The sequence below is a fragment of the Psittacula echo genome, assembly GCF_963264785.1.
Source record: "Psittacula echo genome assembly, chromosome: 1".
Lineage (NCBI taxonomy): Eukaryota > Metazoa > Chordata > Aves > Psittaciformes > Psittacidae > Psittacula > Psittacula echo.
The window spans coordinates 108795260-108817552 of NC_137735.1; the positions used below are offsets into that span (position 1 = coordinate 108795260).

Here is a 22293-nt window from a genome sequence, read left to right on the forward strand (position 1 = left end):
GAAAAAAAGGTTTTCTTAATGATGAGCTAAATGTTGTGTAAATGTCCTGTTATATTCTCTCTTTATGTTTGCCAGAATAACCCCACCTTTGTTTCTCATCCTTTGTGACTCCTGCAAGAGCCTCACTACATTGTTAGTTCTCCAGTACTAAGTCTTCAGGTTCTCTGAAGCCTTTGTCATTCACAATAGCCTCTTCTCCCTTTCATGTTTCCTGCCTACTAAGTAGGAAAAGAATGCACACAATAGCTAGTTCAGGAGTATGGTCCTAATAATGATGGGCTAAAAATATAGCCTAATGCAGCTAATAGAGAAAATGTTTCATTAACTTACGATGATGCATCTTGTCTTCCTTATTTTACAGTAATCACCATTACAAATTTTTAACTTCCAGCCAAAACCTGAGGAGGTGTCTGAGCTCATCAGCACTTTTCCTTCAACTTGTAACAGTGACGGGCAATGGCTGACTTCTTAATACACTTCTTGAATTCACTTTTAGAGCTAAAAGAATCAAGGGATTACAAACACTTCTTTTGTATATGTGCATGTTAAGTTATCTGTTTTCTAAATAAATCAGAAAACATCTTGTATATTAATGGTTTGTTTCCGTTCCTGTGAAGAGCCTCTTAATTATATAAGACTTGTTAAAATATCCGATTAGGTGGTGGTCCATGCTCTCAGCAGTGCAGAGACACAGGATCCAGTTACGTCTGCTCCTGCTTTGTTGGATATCAGCTTCAAGCAGATGGTGTCAATTGCGAAGGTAAAAGAAATAATTGTCTCAGTTATCAGCATTATATTTTTAAATGAGCAAGACTAGATTAGAAAAGATGCAGACAGAAGAGATCAGAATATGCTTTGCCAGCTGGCAAAAGAGGTGACATCATAAAAAGTTGATATAAATGGAGGGTTGGAATGAGAATTGTGGGAAGATGGAATTAAGAAAGAATCAGAAGGGACACAGGATTTAGAGAGAAGAGGCAGAAGATTCTGAATTTATTGTTATGAATAAAACCAAAATAAAATACCTCTTCTTTTTTGTAATAGTAGATAGTAATTGATAAGGCAGATGAAGTAGAGTAGGATTCTTCACCTTGTTAAGGACACAACTGACAGAAAGGATGAAAGTTTTGGATATCATATGCGGCATAGGAAGAGTCAAGAGTAAGGATTACGTGGCATAGGAAGAGTCAAGACTAAGGATTAAGTGTCTCCCAGAAGAACTGAAGACATATGAAGTTAAATGGGCTGGGATAGGGGTCATTGTATTTGACTTCAGACATGTGCAATGTAGATATTTGCTTCTGAGCAAATATCAGCCTAGACTCCTTTTGTTGCTGACTGAGAGGGAAGCACCTGCAGGGCACAGCTCATCTTGCCTGTTCTGCATAGCTATTCTAGGATGACAAGCATTACTTATCAGGAGTGCCTTTTTCTGTCATTGACTGAAAAGGGAGTCTAGGTAAGTAGGCCGTATACAAACTTCTGAATATAAAATAGGTATCGATGATTGATCAGGTCAGGTATTGAAGATTAACTTACTGTGAAATATAAAAAGGAAAACTTTTACGTTTGATATATGTGGATGCCAAATGATTTAATGTTTCTTATTCACACTTCTTTGCTCTCTCCCTCCCACCCCCAATAATTTTTCATATTCTAGATATTAATGAGTGTATCACTGGGACACACAGTTGCGGGATTGGACAAACCTGTGTCAATACGTTAGGATCCTTTCGCTGTCAGCGGGACACGAGCTGTGGAACTGGCTATGAACTAACAGATGACAGTCGTTGCAAAGGTACGTCCTGTGCAGAGAAACTGCAATTTTCCAGACATTGGTAAAAAAATAAGTACATCATCATGTCATGCTCTTTTACTTTTGGTAAATAGGTGTGAGCCATAGTTACAAAGGGACACACAGGCAGTGCTAGTTCTTCTGGAACAGTAGTTTTCTAGCTGTTGCCTTGCAGATACCAGATCAGGCTGTCTGTGTACTACTACAGAGACTTCCAGGAGAGATAACTACATTTCTTTTACACTGGCAATTTGTGCTGTGCAATAGGAACTTGTCTGAGAGTGGAAACACTTGATTTTGAAGGCCCAGCACTCACACTATACATGTTTTTCTGGTGTTTACTTCTGGCTCGCTCTAGCCCTGTCCTGTGAATTAGTTTCTTGTTAGTGAGTGGAGTGTCTAAGTCCTGCCTCTGGACCATGTCTAATAGTTTAGTTTCACCTGAAAGAATCAAGTTTGCACACTTTGGAGTGTTAAATGGAGTGTGGCAAGTGGAGTGACAAGGTGATTCAATTTGAAAAGCTAGATGCACCTTTTAAAAAAAAGTAAGCCTTTATCCTCAGGAGGTTTAAATTTGTTACAAAAGGATAAATTTCTTAATCACAACATTTTTAAGTATTTAAAAATTAAAAAGGGCTACAAATACTGTTCTTGACTAGCTGGTTTTGAACATGAGGGTAATAGTCTTTTTTTTACTTAAGAAATGACTGAATTCAAGTTGCATCTAGCTCAAAGTATGCTGTTACATTCATTCATAACTTCACCTGACTTTGTAGAAATTATTATTAAATTAGCAGCAGATTCCATTTGGTGTGGAATAGGTTTATACTATGGGAAAGTCTGTTCCCCCAAAGCCTAGAACTGTTTAGAAACAGACAAATTTCATTCAACTGGGTAAATTAACCAAAATTATGGGTGAGGTTATATTGTAGGAATTGGTCAGTGATGAATAATAGATGGACTAAAAAAAGCTTACTCCAATGAAAAACCTGCAGAATATACAGGCAATATTTTTCAAAGTGTCAGGGTCTAACTTTGATCCTTTTGAAGCAAAATTTCTGTTGATTTGAATGACATCAGATTTAGGCCAGCAAATATCTTACCTGCAAGTATTAACTATCTTTCTTTTCTGGAATAACAGGAGTACAGATAGTAAATTATGAATGCCATTAATGTTAGAAATTTCTTATCTGGAAAAGATCTGTTAAGAATGTTAATTATTGATGTTATGTTAATAGCAATGAAAATAGAAAATTAATAATCTTCAGGTATGATTTTTAAATACCAAGGAAAATGACTGAGTTGTTCAACATAGAATTGTAGAATAATATAGTTAGGAAAAGACCTAAGATCATTGAGTCCAACCATTAACCTGCTGAACCCAATTTAATATTAATCCATCATAAACTTAAAATGGGCTCCACAATCTCACAAAGCTCGAGGGATAAGCAGTGGCATCTGCTGTTACATCAACTGCATGAGTGGGAAAGCTGAGGCATCCTATTTGTGGAAAGTTTCTGTATTTTAATAGCTTTAGGATATGGCAAACATTAAATTTTAGTTGCTTCTATGTGGATAGTGTTACATTCACTAGCCCTTGTCTTCGTTATCTGAACTATATTTTATTCACAAATATTTAATGTCAATTCTGAACTGGAATATTAAATTGAAAATAGTATTTATGTGCATTTAAAAGCACAATAACACAAGGATATTGCAAGCCTTAATATGGATGAGAATCAAGGCCAATTAATTTGCTTATGAAAGAAATTAACATCTGCATTAGATCTGAAGTTAAAATTTAAATTGCACTTGGACATATTAAATCTTGCTGACTTAAGCAGAGCACACTGCTGAATCATGGCTGAACACTGCTGAACATGATGCTTCAGGTGCTCTATAACAATTTTGAATCATTTAGTTGTGAGAGCTAAACCTGTAAAGCATAATAAGCACACAGACCCTCCCTATATGTAATGTTAATAATGAAATAATAAAAAAATCTTAACGTGTTCTACTTGGTTTTACTGTGATTCTGTTTGAGCTAGTAGGTCAGATTAATCTTGCATCACTGCATTGAATTGCATGGAGGTATGCTAAGGGTATATCTATTTGACATTTTTAACTGTCTTATGTTTCAAATGTGATGAAAAAGCTTCTGTCAAACTCCTGCTAACAATTTTTTTTTGTGATGTACCAGATATTGACGAATGTGAGACTGGTACTCATAACTGCCCCCCCGATTTTATCTGTCAGAATACTCCAGGATCTTTCCGTTGCCGACCCAAGCTACAGTGCATGAATGGGTTTATACAAGATGCGCTAGGCAATTGTATTGGTAAGATATTCTTATTTCGGTGAATACTTAAATGTTGCCTATGAGTTAAGTTTAGTTTCAGCAAGTTCTGAGCTTCTCAAGTCATTCTTTGTGCATGTATGTATTGCTTTATGTGTTTTTTCTGCTACTTTAAAGGAAGGCTTCATCTTACATGCAAGATTTACAGATGAAAATAATTTAAATGAAAGACTTAAGTACTGGATCTCTATTTTTAATGAGATTTGGTTACCTAAGGCACTTACCTACTCTTGAACATTTTCCTTAAGTTTTGGGGTATTTTATCTGAAACAAAAAATTTGCAATATGTTTTACCTCTATCCAAAAGGTTTCAACAAAAGCTTAGTATAAAAAGCTGTAATTTATTAAATTGTCTGTAACACACTTTGTTGATATTAGTATGCATAGTTTTACAGGTATGTAGGTCTTTCCAGACCTGTCCTCCATTAGTTACAGCTTATCACTGTGCATGAGAATGATGGGCCAGTTATGACACACTGGGGAGGGAGTTCTATTTTAAAGACTGATTGCAATCTGTCAAGTTAATGCCTTGTTTCCCAGACTCCTACAAAACAGAATTATAACGTTTATGTTAGTGGTTTCCAGCAGACTCTAAATGGAATTGTCTAATGTGACCTACAAATCTATCAGTTATTCCCTTGAGTAGTATTTTCAAGTCTCAACTTAACTTTGAATTCCCCCATCGGCATAGCGTGTCTTGGACTTGTGGAACTGGCTGAGCGGCAGCAGCTGCCAAGTCTAGCTCATTGTCAACCCCTCGGTCTCCTGACCATATGATACCCTGTAGTGCCGAAATCTGACACTGGAAACACTGAGACTGAAAACAAAATTGCAGCCTTTAAAATGAAGTGCTTGTGCACAACAACCCCTTTGAAAAAGTGTATCTGCCATAGCTAGCACCAGGTCCATGGCAGTTAGTAGTTAGTTTGCCTTCACAGACATGTCAGTTTGCAGCAGCAAAAGTTATGTCTCCTAAAATGCATTTGCTCAAAACATATACCAAAACAATTTCAGAGGCTGATTCAAATGTGAATCAAATGCTACCCTATATGGTATTGAAGGGAAAAAGTATGAAAACTTTCCTGTCTTTTCAGTGTCTTTGTAATTTGAAAATTTTACACTTTAGTGAGCTGAGATAGGCTTGGCTCAAATGTTTCTCATTATACCAGGTCCCCTTCTCCATGTCTGGCAGCCAACGTTTTGCAAGCTGGATGCTGTACTTAATACTATACCATGCCAACTAGAAAGCAGTAGATCTTCAACAATTAACAGTACCACTGTGTAAAATTATGATAATATCCCAGTGAAAAAGGAAAATTTTAGGTAGAGAAGTATTTGCATGAAGCTGGACATTGCTGAAGGTTATGGGATGCAAACCCAAACACTCACAAGCAGTGCTGCTCCTACAAACTGTCAGGTCTTACTTACACTAACATTTCCAGATAGCCTCAGTATCTCCTGCAGCCACTGATTCCTGGCTCTGAAACTCTTTTCCCCCAAACTAATAGCACATGCTAACCTTGCGTAACAATGGGCTCCTTACCATCTTGGCTGCGTACACCACACAGATTATACTCTAACACAGCTTAGTCTTATTACATTTTCTGAGATTTTATTTTACAATGGGTTCTTACCAGGCAAAAGTTTTCTTTGTCACAAAGTGATACAATGTCCAGTTAGTAAAAAGCCAGGCATACATTTGAAAGATGGAAGAGGGTTGCATAGTCTTGTAGTAACATAAATAAGCTATTCACATTCTTACGTGTTTACATGGACAACTTATCCTAAGACAAAGTAAGGTATTCATGGTGAATACCTGTGAGCAGTAGTTTATCTCTCTGGAAAAATAGAGTCAGCTACTACCTATATGAGCACATACTACCAAATAGCTAATTCACTGAGAGCCACAACCCACAGACTGCAGTGTAACTGGTTGAGCTGGTGAACTGAATTGTTGGTTATCTCTTCGTATTGTTTAGGGGAGACCTTCAAAGGCTTTTAAACAAATAAAAAATCTATATCCAATTTCCACTGCTTTTCAGTGGGATTTGGGCTTCTCATACCTCTCCTGATTTTCACTCTGGAAGCCTTATATCAGTGAAGCTAAATGACATGAATAGTTGTATTCTCCCATGGGCAGAACTTTTAAAAATCTGAGGAATTATGTAAGGAAAGCATCTTAAACATCTTCAGACAGCAGATAGTTACACTAACTTATTGTGCTCTTTTAGATATCAATGAATGCCTGAGCACCAACACACCATGCCCGGCTGGACAGATATGTATTAACACTGATGGCTCATACACCTGCCAGCGAATGTCACCCAGCTGTGGCCGAGGTTATCATCTCAATGAAGATGGAACAAGATGCGTAGGTAAGTAACAGTTAGGAAGAAAACACAGTTTGAAGAAAATAAATAAATCTATCATTTATGTTTACCAGTTTCTTGAACTTTGGCCAAATTTTTCACATTCCCACAGTCAGTTGTTGATCAGTCCTTTCCCTCATGGAAGTCCTAACAAGTGAAGAATGACAAGTATCTACTTTCTGTCCTTCAAATAACTCATGAAACCCTATATTCTGAGAAGAGGAGAAATAATAATCATCCCCAAACATATGTTATTGTCTGTGACTATATTAATGTATTGGAGCAATGCTGTGTGGTCTTCTCAATACACAGAAGTATAACACAAAGCCCACTTGATGTTGCATAGAAGCCATTTAAGTAGTGTTGAAAGGGATATATTATGTGCCTTTGGGTGGCTTTTAACTAAGGTGCCGTTTGCAAAGTGAGGTATTTTTGCATGTGTTTTCAATTTTTGTAAACGGCTTATATCAAAGCACTGCAAGGAAAACAGAAATATCTAAACATGTTGCTCTTCTTTCAACTTGCATGCTCGGAAGAGTGCTTTCAATCACTTCTCTCGATTTTTTAGATGTGGATGAGTGCTCATCCTCTAATCAGCCTTGTGGAGAAGGACATGTTTGTATAAATGCCCCAGGCAACTACCGTTGTGAGTGCAAAACTGGCTACTCTTTTGATGTCATCAGTAGAACTTGCATTGGTAAGTTGCACCTATCTACTTAAATAAATGCAGCCAGGGCATTTTAAAAAATGATCCTGTGTAAAGAATGTTGCTGCTCTCTGCATAACCTCTTTCATCGGAATGCAAAATTGACTACTATATTATTTGTATAAATCTAATACCATATTAAAGAGCTGTGGATACTTCAAAGGAAGATGTATTAGTATTGTCAACATGTTATCTGTTATCCTATTAAAAGGTAAGATTATGAGAATGTGTGTAATTGCTTTCTGTGATATTTTTATATGCACCTACAGCGAAACATTCCTTTGGAAGATCAAAGCAACTATCTTCTTTATAGATCTAATTCAATTATGCACGGGAGTGCTTCTAAATGAAATTTAGATCTGGAAAGTAAAAATCAAGCTTTTATGACCACATTCTTGTCCAGACTACTACTGCAGTGAAGCCAGCCAATATATATCTAGACTTTTGTATATAATTGCAGATATCAATGAATGCAGACGCTATCCAGGCCGCCTTTGTGCTCACAAGTGTGAGAATACTCCTGGTTCTTATTACTGCACTTGCACCATGGGATTCAAACTTTCAGCTGATGGCAGGTCATGTGAAGGTATGGCTGTCATATGCTCTGGCTAAACAGTGTGAGATACAACTTAATGCTCTTTAGCTATTTCCAAATGATTTTAGCTTGTAGGACTGCACTGGAATGGCATGAGAAATCAAGCCATTGTGTTATCTCCAGTTATGTGAATGCTGTTAGTCGAGGCCACTGTAGCCCAGAGTTCAAATACATTGCCCTTAGGCTGGATCATGCAGAGATGTGTGGGTCTGCATTTACTGCATTTTGAAGGGTGATCCAACTAGGTTGGACTCAAGACCTTTAAAACCAGCCTTGCTGATATCCAGATAGAAAAATGCAAGTGTAGTCTTGAAGACTTCCTCCAAGTCATACACCTTGAATAGCACAGTGCAGATGAGCCTATACTGTGAGACCCTGTTGAGCATAATACACCCAAAGCCTCCTATTTCCAGCTTACTCAGTGACATGCATCCCATCTTTTTTTAATGAAAAAAAAAAGAAAATTGTCATCAAAACCTTTGTTTTATTCCTGTAATAGGAATGAAGAATACAGCAAGATGTTTGTGGTTCAGGTATATAATTTTGCATTTCAGATTTAAATGAGTGTGAGAGCAGCCCCTGTAGTCAAGAGTGTGCCAATGTGTATGGCTCCTATCAGTGTTACTGCCGCCGTGGCTTTCAACTCAGTGACATAGATGGGATTTCATGTGAAGGTAGGTATTACCATTTTGCAGATAGAAGATGAGTGACCATTTCTTATTCTAACTATAACATACATGAACAATTCCAGGTACCTGTATTTGTTTCATTTTAACAGTTGACTGTCTTTGGTATTTTCCTGTGAAACTATGAAACCATATTTAATGTCCAAGTTTAGAAATATTTCTGCTTGTGTGGTGTCAGTTTGTTTTTTACACTGATATGTAGCTTGCATAATTTTGTAACTTGTCAGAAATGTAGTGTTGGGTTTGGTTTGGTTTGGTTTGGTTTTGGTTTGGTTTTTTTTTTTCCTTAGGAACTAACAGAATTTTTAGTCTTCAGCAAGTGAAGATGCAAACACATATCTTACCTATGTAATATATAATATTACTAGGTAGTATTTTATATAGCCTCTTTTTGTGGCTGATTCTGAACTAATGTGTAAGTAGGTTCTCCTCAAATACAAGGAGGATGTGGGTGTGACCTCATGGACAAGATCCTGAATTTGGATTTGGGTCTACAGGACTTACTAGACAGTCAGACCAAGGGCAGATCACCTCATCTCAATTTTCTTTTTGTAAGAACAAGGATAAAACTATTCCTCTCCCTCCCTTTTGTAAAGTACTATGATATACGTCACTGTGAAGTGCTTTGCTCTTATGCATTTAGTTTACTTCTTGGGCCCTTATATTGCTTTTAATTTTCTTCACACTTCCATTCGTTCCTGACAGCCTTATATTGACTAGAGCCACATCTATCTGATGATCTTTCTCCTTGCCCAGCAATTAGAATAATGAACTTGCTTTTGAAGCTTGCAGCAGGAACACTGTACATGTGTGCTTGGTTGAATGTCACGAATCCATAATAAAGTAGTTTTCTTTTTAAAGATATTGATGAATGTGCTTTACCTACTGGAGGACATATCTGTTCCTATCGATGTATTAATATTCCTGGGAGCTTTCAATGTACTTGTCCTTCCACCGGCTACAGGTTGGCCCCCAATGCACGCAACTGCCAAGGTGAGTTCAGTAACTGCAGGAAGACCTAATTGGGTTGTGGACTTCTGAAAAGTTTATCAAGTTTTTATGTTTAAAAAGTTGTCTTTACCTACAACATTATCAGTAAAGCAGTAAACATCAGCTTGAAATCTGAAGAAAACAATATTTTATAATAAATATACTGGAAATTTCTGTTGTAAACTATAGAATGAAGTAGAAAATACTTTTTATAATATTACTAAAGAATTATAAAATATTCTGGAGATTAAGATTCCCACTGTGAATGCTATGAAAAGTTCACACACTTTGTTACAGTTCAGCATTAAAAGAAAGTATCATGTAAGCATTTCAACAAATATCTAGGTCTTGTCCACTTAGTGGCACTGCTGCTCTTCCTTTTCCTGTTCTTGCCTGTTATTTGGGCTAGTTTCTTCTTTTTTGTTCTTCTGCCCTCTTCTTCCAATCCTGTAATAATGTTTAATTGCACCCCATGTTCTCTAGTACCTAATGTGATACTTTCATCACCTGACACCTGCAGGTGTAGAGGAATGTAGAGGAAAAGCATGTGTTTAATTCACCTTTTTCCCTTTTCAGATATTGATGAGTGTGTTGCAGAAAGTCATAACTGCTCTTTCAATGAGACTTGCTTTAACATCCAGGGGGGCTTTCGCTGTCTGTCTTTGGAATGTCCAGAAAATTACCGCAAGTCAGGAGATACGTAAGTACATTCTTTTTCAAGGTTGAACAGTTTTTTGGTGACATGGTCTCTCATGCCACTGCCTACTGAATACAGAACATGTATACATACAAATATGTATTTTGTTGGTAGGCCTACGCTATGTTTTGCAAATACAGGATTGGTACCTTTCTCATGCTCCTGTTTGAGTCTAAGAAAAAGGTATCCCCTTAAAAAAGGCCAAGTCCCAGTAGTTTGCATTTTGATGATATCTAGAGCCATGAGCAGATGTTCTCTTTCTGGCTACTTTGCAGGCAACCTGTTTGGAGGGTGATACTCAGCTTCAGATTCTGACTCCTATTCTCTTTCACACGTAGTCCTTCTTTACTATTACACTATTTCACTAGCACACAGTGAAAGAGTTCTTTTTAGGTCCCTCTCTGAAATCTTACAGGTGCTGTTGCAAAGTATTGCAAGAATGTCTTATTTTTAGTTCCATTTTACCTCTGTTAAAAAAGCTGGAAACCCTAGGAAGGGTGGTATGTTAGCTTCAGCTCATGTTTGTGTCTCTTAACCTAGCTCAAAGAAAGTCTATTCATTCTGGTGTTGAAAATATATGACAGCTTTCGGAGCAGGCACAGCTGGCAGTTCATTTGTACTTATCAAATGGTGCTAAGTTGAGAAGCTGTTTCAAAATTTCAGTCTTGTAGCTAGAGTTTATGCTGGTGAAGATGGCTGCTTTTCCTCGCACCCTGTGGCTCTATGGCCACCCTTTATGGCCAACCTGTACTCCAGCAATTGTTTCAAGGGTTGCTCCATGGTCCCCCACATGTGGCCCACGCTGAGGTAAGTGTTTCCTCCACCAGCTAGGGAGGAAAGGTGATAAATCACATTTGTCATCAGCTCGCTATTGCTTTTCACAGTCAGTGTTCATATACCCACCATCTTTTAGATAAAATCAAGTGCTCTGTGGTACCTCTGTAGAATGAAGCTAATGCTGACCATCAGAGGGACTTTGTGGGGATTAGTTAGTTTCCATTTAAACCTTAATCTGTGAAACGCCATAGAAGTGTCACAACAGATGTGTTTGATCAGAATGCTATAGAGTGAGTTCATGGTATAAGCCCAGATACTTATAAAATATGCTTGTATTTTTACAAGTGTTAATAGTAATTGAATTTTTGATCAGTTTGTCACATCACTAAACAAGTAGTGCCGTGTGATGCAGATGTTCTCTTTATTTGTAATATTGTATGTTCATTTATATCCTAATTCAAAAAGAGTCATTTACAATGGGCTACTAAGCAGAATTAGCAGATTTCTACTCTTATGGACATCCTTGAGTTACAAAGTTCAGTTTATAAACCACGAATCGTACACACATTCCATTTCATCTTCTATCTGATCTATATTTTTATGCATATGTTGAAATTAATGGCTGAGATGTTAAGGCTCTTTTAGGGAAGGAGTAGAATGTGTGAATTGTTTTTCTATGTCTGGGTTTTTGGGGCCCTGTAATGGCTTACTCTGCCAAATTCAAACAGACTCATAGAGAGAGATTCTTCTGATGTACTAGGGCTATAATTAGGCTATGAGTCAGACACAAACCCCATAGCTGCTCAGTGAAGTTCTAATTACTTTAATTCCTTGAGTTACTATCTTGTTAGATTTATTAGGTTTTTCCCTCTCAACAATTACAGACAGTTACTAAATTTATTGTAAAAAATGTGTTTGCATAAACCAAAGAGAATATGAGTTCATTATCTTTATTGCAAAATGTTCAAGTTAGTTCAATGGGGAGATGGGTACTCTCATGTTTAGCCAGTATGCGAGTATTATACCAACATGGTATAAATTTAAACATTGTTAAACTTAAACATGGGTTTAAACTTAAAACAGGGGAAGTTTAGGTTAGGTATAAGGAAGAACTTTACTGTGAGGGTGCTGAGGCACTGCAACAGGCTGCCCAAAGAAGTGGTGAATGGTCAAGGACAGAGCCTTGAACGACATGGTCGAGTGTGAGGCATCTCTGCCCACGGTGTGGGGGTTGGAACTTGATGATATGAAGGTCCTTTCCAACCCAAACCATTCTATGATCCTATGATTCTATGCCAGAATCAGGGTTTACGTCTTGTGTTACCTTGTGCCCACTGAGGAACAGTCTGATAAGGCAGCTCTTTAGCACCCTTTTAACATCCAAATGAATTTACATATTCTTGAATTTTATTTTTTTTTTCTTTTTTTGACATATATAACCCACCATAGCTGATAGATAGCATATCTTCAATAGGTTTTGCATGATAATGACATTAAATCATTTTCTTACCTAACCTAGTGCCAGGGTTCTGAAATCAATATAGTTGGCTTCTTATAACATCAAATCTAACACAGATACCATTTCCCTCTCCTTTTTATTCAAAACACATTTCAGTTTCACCAATTTGGCACATCATAAGAAAGACAACACATTTTCCATTCTATCCAGTTGGCACCTCAGGGGATTTTTTACCCTATTCTCCAATATTTTCTTTGGAACAGCTATCATTTAATAGGCCTCAGTCCTACAAATCCAAGTTTGTTCATTCTTATTTTTCCTGAAAACCCTTATATAGAGACAACAGTACTCAGTGATCCAGAAGTTTCCTTACCTAATACCTTTAAAGCAGAGATTTTTGCATGGTGGCTGTTGCAGTGGTGATTGTCTTCAGGTGAAGTAATTGCAGAATCATCCTATGTCAAAGGCTGAAAGCTCAGGATGCTGTATAAATACGCTGAGCTTCAGGAGGAAACAGCCTGTGTAATCTTTCCAGAGGCCAGCAAAGTGCCTGGCATGGCCTGATTCTTAGTGGTAACAATTTTATTGAAGGTCTTATCTCTTTTGCTTAAATTCATTTTTTTTTTGCCTTGATCAGCCTTTAGGCTTGGTGTTTTTCCAAGGATAATTAAGATCTACTCACAATAGAACTTAACTTGCTCTACTGCCTTGCCAAACACTTTTTGTTTTCAAATTGCATAACAATTAAATTCTCTTTATGCGACACTGAAGTCTAACATTTATAATATTTAAGCCAAGAAAAACAGCAGAAAAGATAAAGAAGTGGTTATGGCGGCGTGTCAGAAATGTGTGCTGCAGTGAGCCAGATCGGGAAATATCTTTATGTTCTAGACATGTCTGCGTATTATTAAGATTACCTGTCACTTTTCATTATTGGGACCTGTTTTTAACTGCTTAGAATTCCAGAACGTAACCAATGGCTAAAATTTCACATGCCAAGTGTCTGATTCGAACTCAAGTTTTGGCAAATATTGGCAAAAGCCGTTCACTCATTTCCAAGAACAAGCATAGGGAGCAACACATTGTTTTGTTCATTTAAGAAAAAAGCAACAAACAATGGTCTTCTGATTTAGCAGATCTGAGCTTCTGTCTCTTCTATGGCTTGAAAACTCCTTGAGACTTTCCAGCTCCAGACAGGAGGGACATGCAAGGTTGTCCATCCTGTCTGCTGTACTGCTGATGCTGTATTCCTGTGTCGGCCTGAAGTGGAACTCCAGATTCAACTCTGCTTAAGAAATGTCTGTGAAAATCGGCTATCAGCTGGTTTCATTCCCTTTAAGTTCTAGTCCAAGACAAAACCCCCCTTCTCGACATAGCTGCTCTATTAACATCAATGTAGGGATCCATGATGTGGTGATGCAGCCTGGCTGATAGCTCACCTGGGCCTCAAGGTGTGGTGCAACCTACTGGAAAGAAATACAGACTAACCATAGCAGGAGCAAAGGCCATTGTAATGGAATATATTCAAGGAGATCTGGAAGGTTATTACAGGAAATCCATAGGGTTGAATTTCAGAGATATGTAGTGTATAGTTTAGTAATAAGACTTGCTTAGTTGCTCAGCATGTCGAAATGTTTTCCACGTATGAAGTAAATTACAAAGTCATAAATCCTGCTAATAAAAAGTTCTTGTCTCTTCAGCACACGAGGAGTTGTTGCATACCACTCAACTCTTTTGGGCACAAAGGAGTAAAAACGAGGCTCAGAAATTAGCAGGAGGGAAGGCAGAAAATATTTTCTCCTGATTTCTCCATTAGGAGATGTTGTATTCGTTATCTAAAACGGAATCTCTTTAGTTCTGGTAGTTTTCTTTTCCTTTATGAGTAACCAGTGTTTTGTATATGAAACTCATACTATGAGAAATTGTTCAAAACCAATATTTCAGCCACAAAATCAAACGTAGGCGAACAGAGTAGTGAGTGAGCTAAAATAATCAGGAACAAATTCAGGAAAAAGTGTTTAGCAGCAGCATGTGCTTATTTTTCTAGCTCATGTGCCTAATTGCAAACATTTGCAAAGATGTATATAATCCCACCTCACTGCAAAGCAGTGCATGTTTTATTTGGGCCCTGGGTTGGGTTCCTCTGGTAGCTTCTTGCTGTTTCCTCAGCCCTCCCCTTCTCTCGCTGGGTCCCCTGTGCTCTCTCCCACAGCGACACGGCGTGGTGGCAGGGTATGGTGGCTGTACGGCCAGCTCATCCATCCTAAGATGCCAAGGAGCTGGAGCAGCATCCCGGATCTTGGGCTGCTTACTCACTAGTGGTAGGTTGTTGGATTCCCTTGCCTTACGATTTTCTTCTGGACACTGAAGGGAAGTATTTAAATAAGGTCTAAAGAGTACACGGGGATTTAAATGCTCACTGCTTATTGCCTTCGTTGTACATGACCCCAGAATGAACTCTGGTTCTTGAAAGCAATAATATTTGCTATCTCTCCTTTGTGGTTATTTGATGAAACAATTAGTGAATAGCAACTAAACCTATAGTGAAGTGTGTAGCGTGTGTAGTGCGCACCCTCAAAGAATATGATAAAAGATAATGAATTCTGAATAATTCTAGCTCCTAGCTGCAGGTACATCAGTCTTCACAAATGAATCAGGAAAATGTCGTGATTGAGAAAGTTGTTATTAGGAAACTGGAAGCTTTAGGGTTCTGTTCTCTTAAAAAATCTAGCTATTATTATAAAATGTATTTTATTTATAAAAGAATAAATCAGGGCATTTTTATAAGCATGTAAATGCTCATGAGTAGGTACATGATTCCAAAAAGATTTACATGAAGAAAACATTTCCAACTAAGAAATTAACTGTCTTGACTTGTTTCATGATTTCAGCAAAACCAAGTAATTCTTTTTAGTGGAGTTATTGATGACATTTCAGAAAAGAATGCAGAACTTGCTATACCTGAAAATATTCCAGGAGTATCCACACCTAATTAGCTGGTCATCCTGTGAAGACTTGTGCATGCTCTTTACACAGATGAACAAAATTAAGAATGCATTTAAGTCTTCAAAGAATTGCTTTGTACTTTCATTTGCAAGTGGTATTAAAAGAAAATATAGAACGCATTAACCGAAGAACTGAGGGTGCTTTTAATTACTCTTTTTGAAAGTGGTTATTTTGCATATAATGAAAAGTTTCTGGAATTCAGGTCACGATGCATTGGCAACAAAATGGGGTTTGCTTATGAGCTACAGTTCTGTTAATACTCAATACTCCTGATAGGAGCTCTATTTCATATGTCAAAATAAAATAAATGAAATGGGCACTCACGTGTCCTTGAGGCAGTAAGAAGCAAGCCAGGCTTTCATGCTGGAGCATTTGTTAGTAAAGGAGTGAGTAAATAGTTTAGGTTCTAAAGCCTCAGCCTGTGAACTTAATATTGCTTTTGAGTGGAGAGACTCTTGTACATAATGTAATTGAGTCATAGCTGTGCATGAGGCAAGTTTGGAGCTAAATGGACAACCTCATCATACCCAAATTTTGCAAAGTCAATATCCAAGTGAGATCATCATGTCTATCTCTACTTCCATGCACTTGTCTTGAGAGGATACTCACCACAACTTGAATGTGGTGTTGGGCATCTTTAATCTGAAATTCATATAAACTCTCCTTGTATGCAATTCTTCAAACACTTCTCAAACCCATCAGATATCATGACATGTCAGATCTCCATTAATGTGCTGGTAGACTACAACATTCTTTAATAGCAGTGACTTTCATGCTCATACCTGTTGTGCCACAGTCTACTGGATGAACTTCACAGTTCTCAGTAACAAAAAGGCGGGAGATTGCTCTTTCCATGCAAATCATGATTTCTAGTGCTGATGTTCATTGTTCACTTTCAGCCTGTATGGGAGATTTCTTCTTAGTCCTCTTGACTTTTTCACTGTAATATAATGTCTTGTGATAAGGGAAAGAAACAGCAAAGGGCAACTTTCTTACTCACCAGCATCATTCCTGTAACTCAAGGCTGCATAAGAGTGGACTGAATGTGTAGGTCACATGCTGGAGACATCAAGCTGTTGGACCTTGCTTTCAGTGCTTTCCTAGATGGGTGTTAAGACTGACTCATGTTGGCTGTCCTGGTAGCACAGAGGAATATTGTGCCAAATCAAGAGGAGTAAGGTTTTCCTTCAAAGTCAATAAAACTTAACATACAGGCAGTGTTGGAAATAAGTTTTACATTCCTCTGTATGCTGTCAGATGATGAACATACGTAGTGCAGTATCTAAAGTGCCTCTTCTCTCTCAGAAAGACTGACTCTTTGTATATTTGTGGTTTTCAGAATACTTTGCTCAGTCTTAAAATCCAGCCAGACATGCGAAGTAGGACACAGTCAACTCAGTAACCACTTAGGATCTCTTCCTTTATTTAATATTATGTCCAAACAACAAAAGAATAACACTGAGCAAGGGGGAAGGCAGCGTTCTTCCTGGGAAAAGCTTAGCTGATCTAGATGCAAATAAACTCTCACTCGTACTGAGGTGCCAGGCTCAGTCCATCTGTGCATGCAAAGGAAGTGCAGCACTTCTGAAAATGGCAATGCTCCTCCAGAAAAGTTCGTCCTTGTTTAAAAAATGCCCATTTGCAATAAGAGTGAGGTGCCAGGCTGAAGAATGGATACGCTGTGCAAATCAAGATATCTTTTCCCACCCCCACTGCCCTTGCTCTACTATCACGCTTGCTAAATGTACGCTAATCTTCCTCTTGTCTTGTGTTCTCACTTTTCTTGCAGTCGCTGTGAGCGCTTGCCTTGTAATGAAAATAAGGAGTGCCAGAGCCTGCCTCTGAGAATAACCTACTATCACCTCTCTTTTCCTACCAACATTCAAGTACCCACCGACATTTTCCGCATGGGCCCTTCCAATGCTGTCCCTGGGGATAAAATTCTGCTGTCCATCATCAGCGGGAACCAGGAGGGGTTTTTCACCACAAAAAAAGTGAACAACCACAGTGGCATTGTGGTCATGCAGCGGCAAATCACAGAGCCCAGAGACCTTCTTCTGACAATTCAAATGCAACTTTTCCGCCATGGAACTGTCAACACATTTATTGCCAAACTTTTTATCTTTGTCTCTGCACAGCTTTGATCCCTAACTTGATCCCTAACATTGGCTACCTTTTCTCTTTTAAAAGTAGCTTTTATTTCCCAGTTTTAATAAAGTTTTAGTTCATCTGTTGCATGCTGCACTTGCATTTTATTTGCCATCATCATTACAGTTCTCCACTTTCCCCCATAACTGAATGTCTCAATTTAGGGAGATTCTTACATGTACTCTGTGACATTATAAAAAGCAGAAACAGGTGTCCAAGAGCTTATTGCCTGAGTATACTGAGTACTGAAAACAATTCATTTACTTCACACAGTAGTGGAGTTGATTTCATTTGATGATACACAGCTGCATATTTTCAGGTCTAAATTTTTTAAACAAAATAGGCATATAATTTGACCTGTCTCAACTGAGACATCTTTAGCGAGTTTCGTCAATTCAGGGGCAAATTTTCTGTGCATTTTCTGAAAATCTATTAAAGAGTGTAACTTAGGCCCTTAGGACCTCACAGTGCCCCAACACACAAGTGGCTTTAAAAATCGGGAGCCATATTCTCAAGCTGCACTAGTTATCATTGCTCTGTTGTAGCCAATGAGCTTGTGCTGATTTCCATCAGCAGATCCCAGTTCTAACATTTAAAGACGGTACAAAAGAGAATCTCTTCTAAAGAACATTTATTGATGTTTTTCATCTTCTTTTCTGTGGAATTTTCACTGAACTGAAAAACTAATGATGGGAAAACAGCAAGGAAATTCCTAACAGCATTCAGCTACTAGCAGAGAGCTCTTTTCTATTTCACAGGCAATATCCTGAGATGTGTCTATAGGAACATTTGAAAAAGATATTTAGTTGGTCTCTCTCCAACTTCCGTATCAAAGCTGATAAATATTTAATTTTAAAGACTTTACCCACGACCACTACCGAAAAAATCCCAACCAAACCCTAGCAGCCCTGAAAGACATGCCAGAATTCCGATATAGAATCATAGAATCATAGAATAGTTAGGGTTGGAAAGGACCTTAAGATCATCTAGTTCCAACCCCCCTACTATGGGCAGGGACACCCCACACTAAACCATGTCACCCAAGGCCTCATCCAACCTGGCCTTGAACACCGCCAGGGATGGAGCATTCACAACCTCCCTGGGCAACCCATTCCAGTGCCTCACCACCCTCACAGTAAAGAATTTCTTCCTTATATCCAATCTAAACTTCCCCTGTTTAAGTTTTAACCCGTTACCCCTTGTCCTGTCACTACAGTCCCTGATGAAGATTCCCTGCTCAGCATCCTTGTACGCCCCCTTCAGATACTGGAAGGCTGCTATGAGGTCTCCACGTAGCCTTCTCTTCTCCAGGCTGAACAGCCCCAACTTTCTCAGCCTGGCTTCATACGGGAGGTGCTCCAGTCCCCTGATCATCCTCGTGGCCCTCCTCTGTCCTTGTTCCAACAGTTCCGTGTCCTTTTTATGTTGAGGACACCAGAACTGCACACAATACTCCAGGTGAGGTCTCACGAGAGCAGTGTAGAGGGGCAAATCGTTCGTCCTTTACTGCTACAAGTTTCTTCATTCACCTCTATGCAATCAAGAAAAATGTAGCAAATACAACAGGAATTTCTTCAGAGTTCTTTTGTTTTGTGAGCTGGAAAAAGATTTATTTTACTCTTCAGTCTTTGTATTGATAAATATTAAAAGCTCAGTCCCGGAGGTATGATCTAAAAATCAGTGTTGTTTACATGATCCTAGGCTCAGATATCTATGCCGCCTGGTACGTAGGCAGAATAGTCAGTCCTCAGATGAAGAATAATCCACATGAATGCACATACGAAAAAAAAGAATGCTTCACCAAATAAATGCAGAAGACACAGGAAAGGTACAAGGTTAGAAACTGCGAACATTCTAAGCCAAGATCACAAGCCTTAATCACCTGAACACAAGGAATTACTCTATTAGCTGTAAGCTGCAGGCTCTTGGGCTCATCATCAGCCAAGGACTAGATTGGGGCATGATTGCAGCACTCTGCCAGAGTATTACATGTTCCCTGAGGCAAAGTTTATCCCAGCTGGCTGACAGGAGTTCAAGTCTCACAAGGAATGCCAATGTTTAATAAGTCTGTTGACACATACTTATGAAGCTGCCAGAAGTTGCCAGTGGGGATAGAGTCCCAGTTTTAAATATTGAAAGCACAAGCCCGTGCTACTTGAACTAATGGGGTTTCTTACCACCACAGAAGGTGCTCATATATAAATGCCTTCTGGCTACCAGTTCATTATGAGGCCGTAATTAAGTAGGATAAAGATTCAAAAATAAACTTAATTTTTGCAAGCATTAATATATATTTGTTTGGCAGGAAAGGAAGGCAGTGTGAGAATTTGGCCCTCAGTATTGTAAAATGTTACTATATTAATTGCATTCAGCAAGTAATTCAAGAACATGGAGCTCAGATCCTCCTGTATTAGGCGCTTTAATGCTGCAATGTGGCTGGAACTTTCAAGAACATGTATGTAATTATGTAGTGCCATTTTTGTGCACGGTTCTTTCCAAATGGAAATGAAATCACAGTTCCTGAACCAAAGAACTTACTAATTGAATCTAAGAGAGAATACGAAAATAAATTGCACCAGGACCCGAGAAGAAATGAAAAATTATATTCAGGAAAGATCATTTGCAAAATAATCAGAGCAACTGAGTTGTTTCTTAATTTTTTTCTCTTAAATGAAAAAGATCTCAAAGAGGCACCAGCTCCAGAGCTGCAATTTTTGTTAGAGGGGGAAAACTTGAAGAAAAGATTTGAATAAAGACATTTCTCAGCACTTAGGAAGAAACTTTTGTCACTCACTGTCCCTACTATAGAAGGACATGAGCAGAAAGGAAAACATCAGTTAATCAGAAGATCAAATGTAAAGGTGATGTGTAAGGATAAAATTAAAAAGTATTTTAAGATCAGAGCACATCATTAATAACAAATAACAGGATTTTAAATAGATGCTAGTTGTCAAAGAAATTACTCCAGGAATTGTCTAAAAATGGGATGTTGAGGCAGTAAGAGAACAAAGTGTTACCCAACTGTACTTTGGATATGCTGAAGCAATTAGCAGGGATATCAAAAGAAAGGTGATAAAAGAATGAATATTTGAGCAGGAGAAAATGAAAGCATAAACTCAAATTTAGTAGTATGGACAGAGCATGCAATAAAAAAAAAAAGTTGTGGGATCTATAAGAGGAGACAGAAATGGTGCAAAAAATAGAGCTGGCAAACATTTGTCTGTAACATGTATGGTTACAAGCTGGATTATCTAAAAACCAGTTTTAGTCAGGAACTAACACAAATCACTTGTGACCACTGTGATCCTCAGTTTCTGTATGCAGGGTACCTAATTCATGTCAGAATGCTTTACTTCAGTGAATCAAAAGTGAGAATTATGAATGCAAGTCTTAGAACTTCGTCTTAAATTCCTGGCTTTTTGGATGAGAATTTCAGAAATGTTCCTATTTGCCAAATTCTGTTCTAGCTGAAGGCAAGAGTAAAGCTCCTTTTTCTTTCTAGGAAGGAGCAAAGGTAGACCAATGCTGAGTGCTTCAGACACTCCCACCAGTGTTTCTGCATATAAATCCTATTATCTAAATGCAGCTATGAAAATGTAGGATGCTGTATATATTGTATCAGTAGTACTTCATTAGTAATGACGTTCCAGTGTGAGTTATGCAAGTTACTGTTTATTGGTGTCCCTAAAACCTTTAGAGGATGCTATAGTTATTATTTGCATTATGTAATGCAAAGAGAAAAAATTTTAAAGAACTTTTCCAGCATTTTTAAACATGTTGTTGGAAGTAAAACCTTTCTGACTTGGCTGTTGTGACCCCAGCTCAGCAGGATCCCGAGGAAAGATGCAGTGTTTGTTTGCATGAATGTATAGATGTAAAGGTCTGCTAAACTCTCCTATATGCAGCCAGGGGAAAAAAAGAAAAAGGGGGGAGAGGGAAACAAACATGAATGATGCACATTTTGTTTCAATTCTATTTATTATGTATTTTGAAATAGACTATATTAAGCTGGAGCTAGCCTGTGTAATTTAGCTGATCCTTATTTCACAGACATGAGGATCAGCTAGCTGTAAGTCGTTTCTTAATTTGGCAGCTGAGGTTTAAGGGGATGGAATCTGTTACTGTAGATCAGACTATTATGTCCATATATCCCTAATTAATCTGTTCTGAAATGACCAGCATGAAGCATTTCAGCAAAAAGCCGTATTCTGTTCTCTGTGAGATGTCTAGGAAATGGCGAAATTTTGTACCCAGGTAACAGTGGGAAGTAAAAGGTCTCTCCTGGCCTCCATCTCTTGGCCAGTCTCAAAACGTCAACTACAGAGTGAAAATCACAAGCCAGGCTCAGCTGGTGTAAATTAAGGCAGCTTCACTGCCTTCCTGTGGACTATGCCCGTTCACATCTGTTAAAGAATGATTTCCTTAATGTTGATTCATGTTTTCTCTTTTATCTTTATTTTAGCTTCATGCAATATCAGCTTGTTTGGCTTTGCTTTCTTTGGTGAGCAAATGTGGGTAGCATGTAATAAGAAGTCACTGATGTATTTGGTATTAATAGAGCCATAAAGTCCCGTAGAGTCAAGGAACATCAGAAAAAAGATGGCTTGTAGGTGTGGACTTGGGCAACATTTTGAAAACAGCAAGACCCATTTGTTTCTAGAGGTATCTGGCAAACGAAAGCTTCCATTTTTGTTTCCCTTTTACTCAGT

At 38.2% G+C, this 22293-nt stretch overlaps 1 protein-coding gene across 1 annotated transcript in view; it reads left to right on the forward strand.

Moving 5' to 3' along the window:
* The window catches only part of FBLN1 (fibulin 1), an 83876-nt gene that overhangs the window by 35245 nt on the left and 26338 nt on the right, over positions 1 to 22293 (forward strand). Inside the window, exons 6-14 of the mRNA XM_080632182.1 lie at positions 659 to 760; positions 1661 to 1798; positions 3996 to 4133; positions 6383 to 6526; positions 7089 to 7217; positions 7687 to 7812; positions 8376 to 8495; positions 9369 to 9500; positions 10074 to 10197. Of these exons, the coding sequence (XP_080488308.1) occupies positions 659 to 760; positions 1661 to 1798; positions 3996 to 4133; positions 6383 to 6526; positions 7089 to 7217; positions 7687 to 7812; positions 8376 to 8495; positions 9369 to 9500; positions 10074 to 10197 (1153 nt within the window). The remainder of the gene's footprint in view (positions 1 to 658; positions 761 to 1660; positions 1799 to 3995; positions 4134 to 6382; positions 6527 to 7088; positions 7218 to 7686; positions 7813 to 8375; positions 8496 to 9368; positions 9501 to 10073; positions 10198 to 22293) is intronic.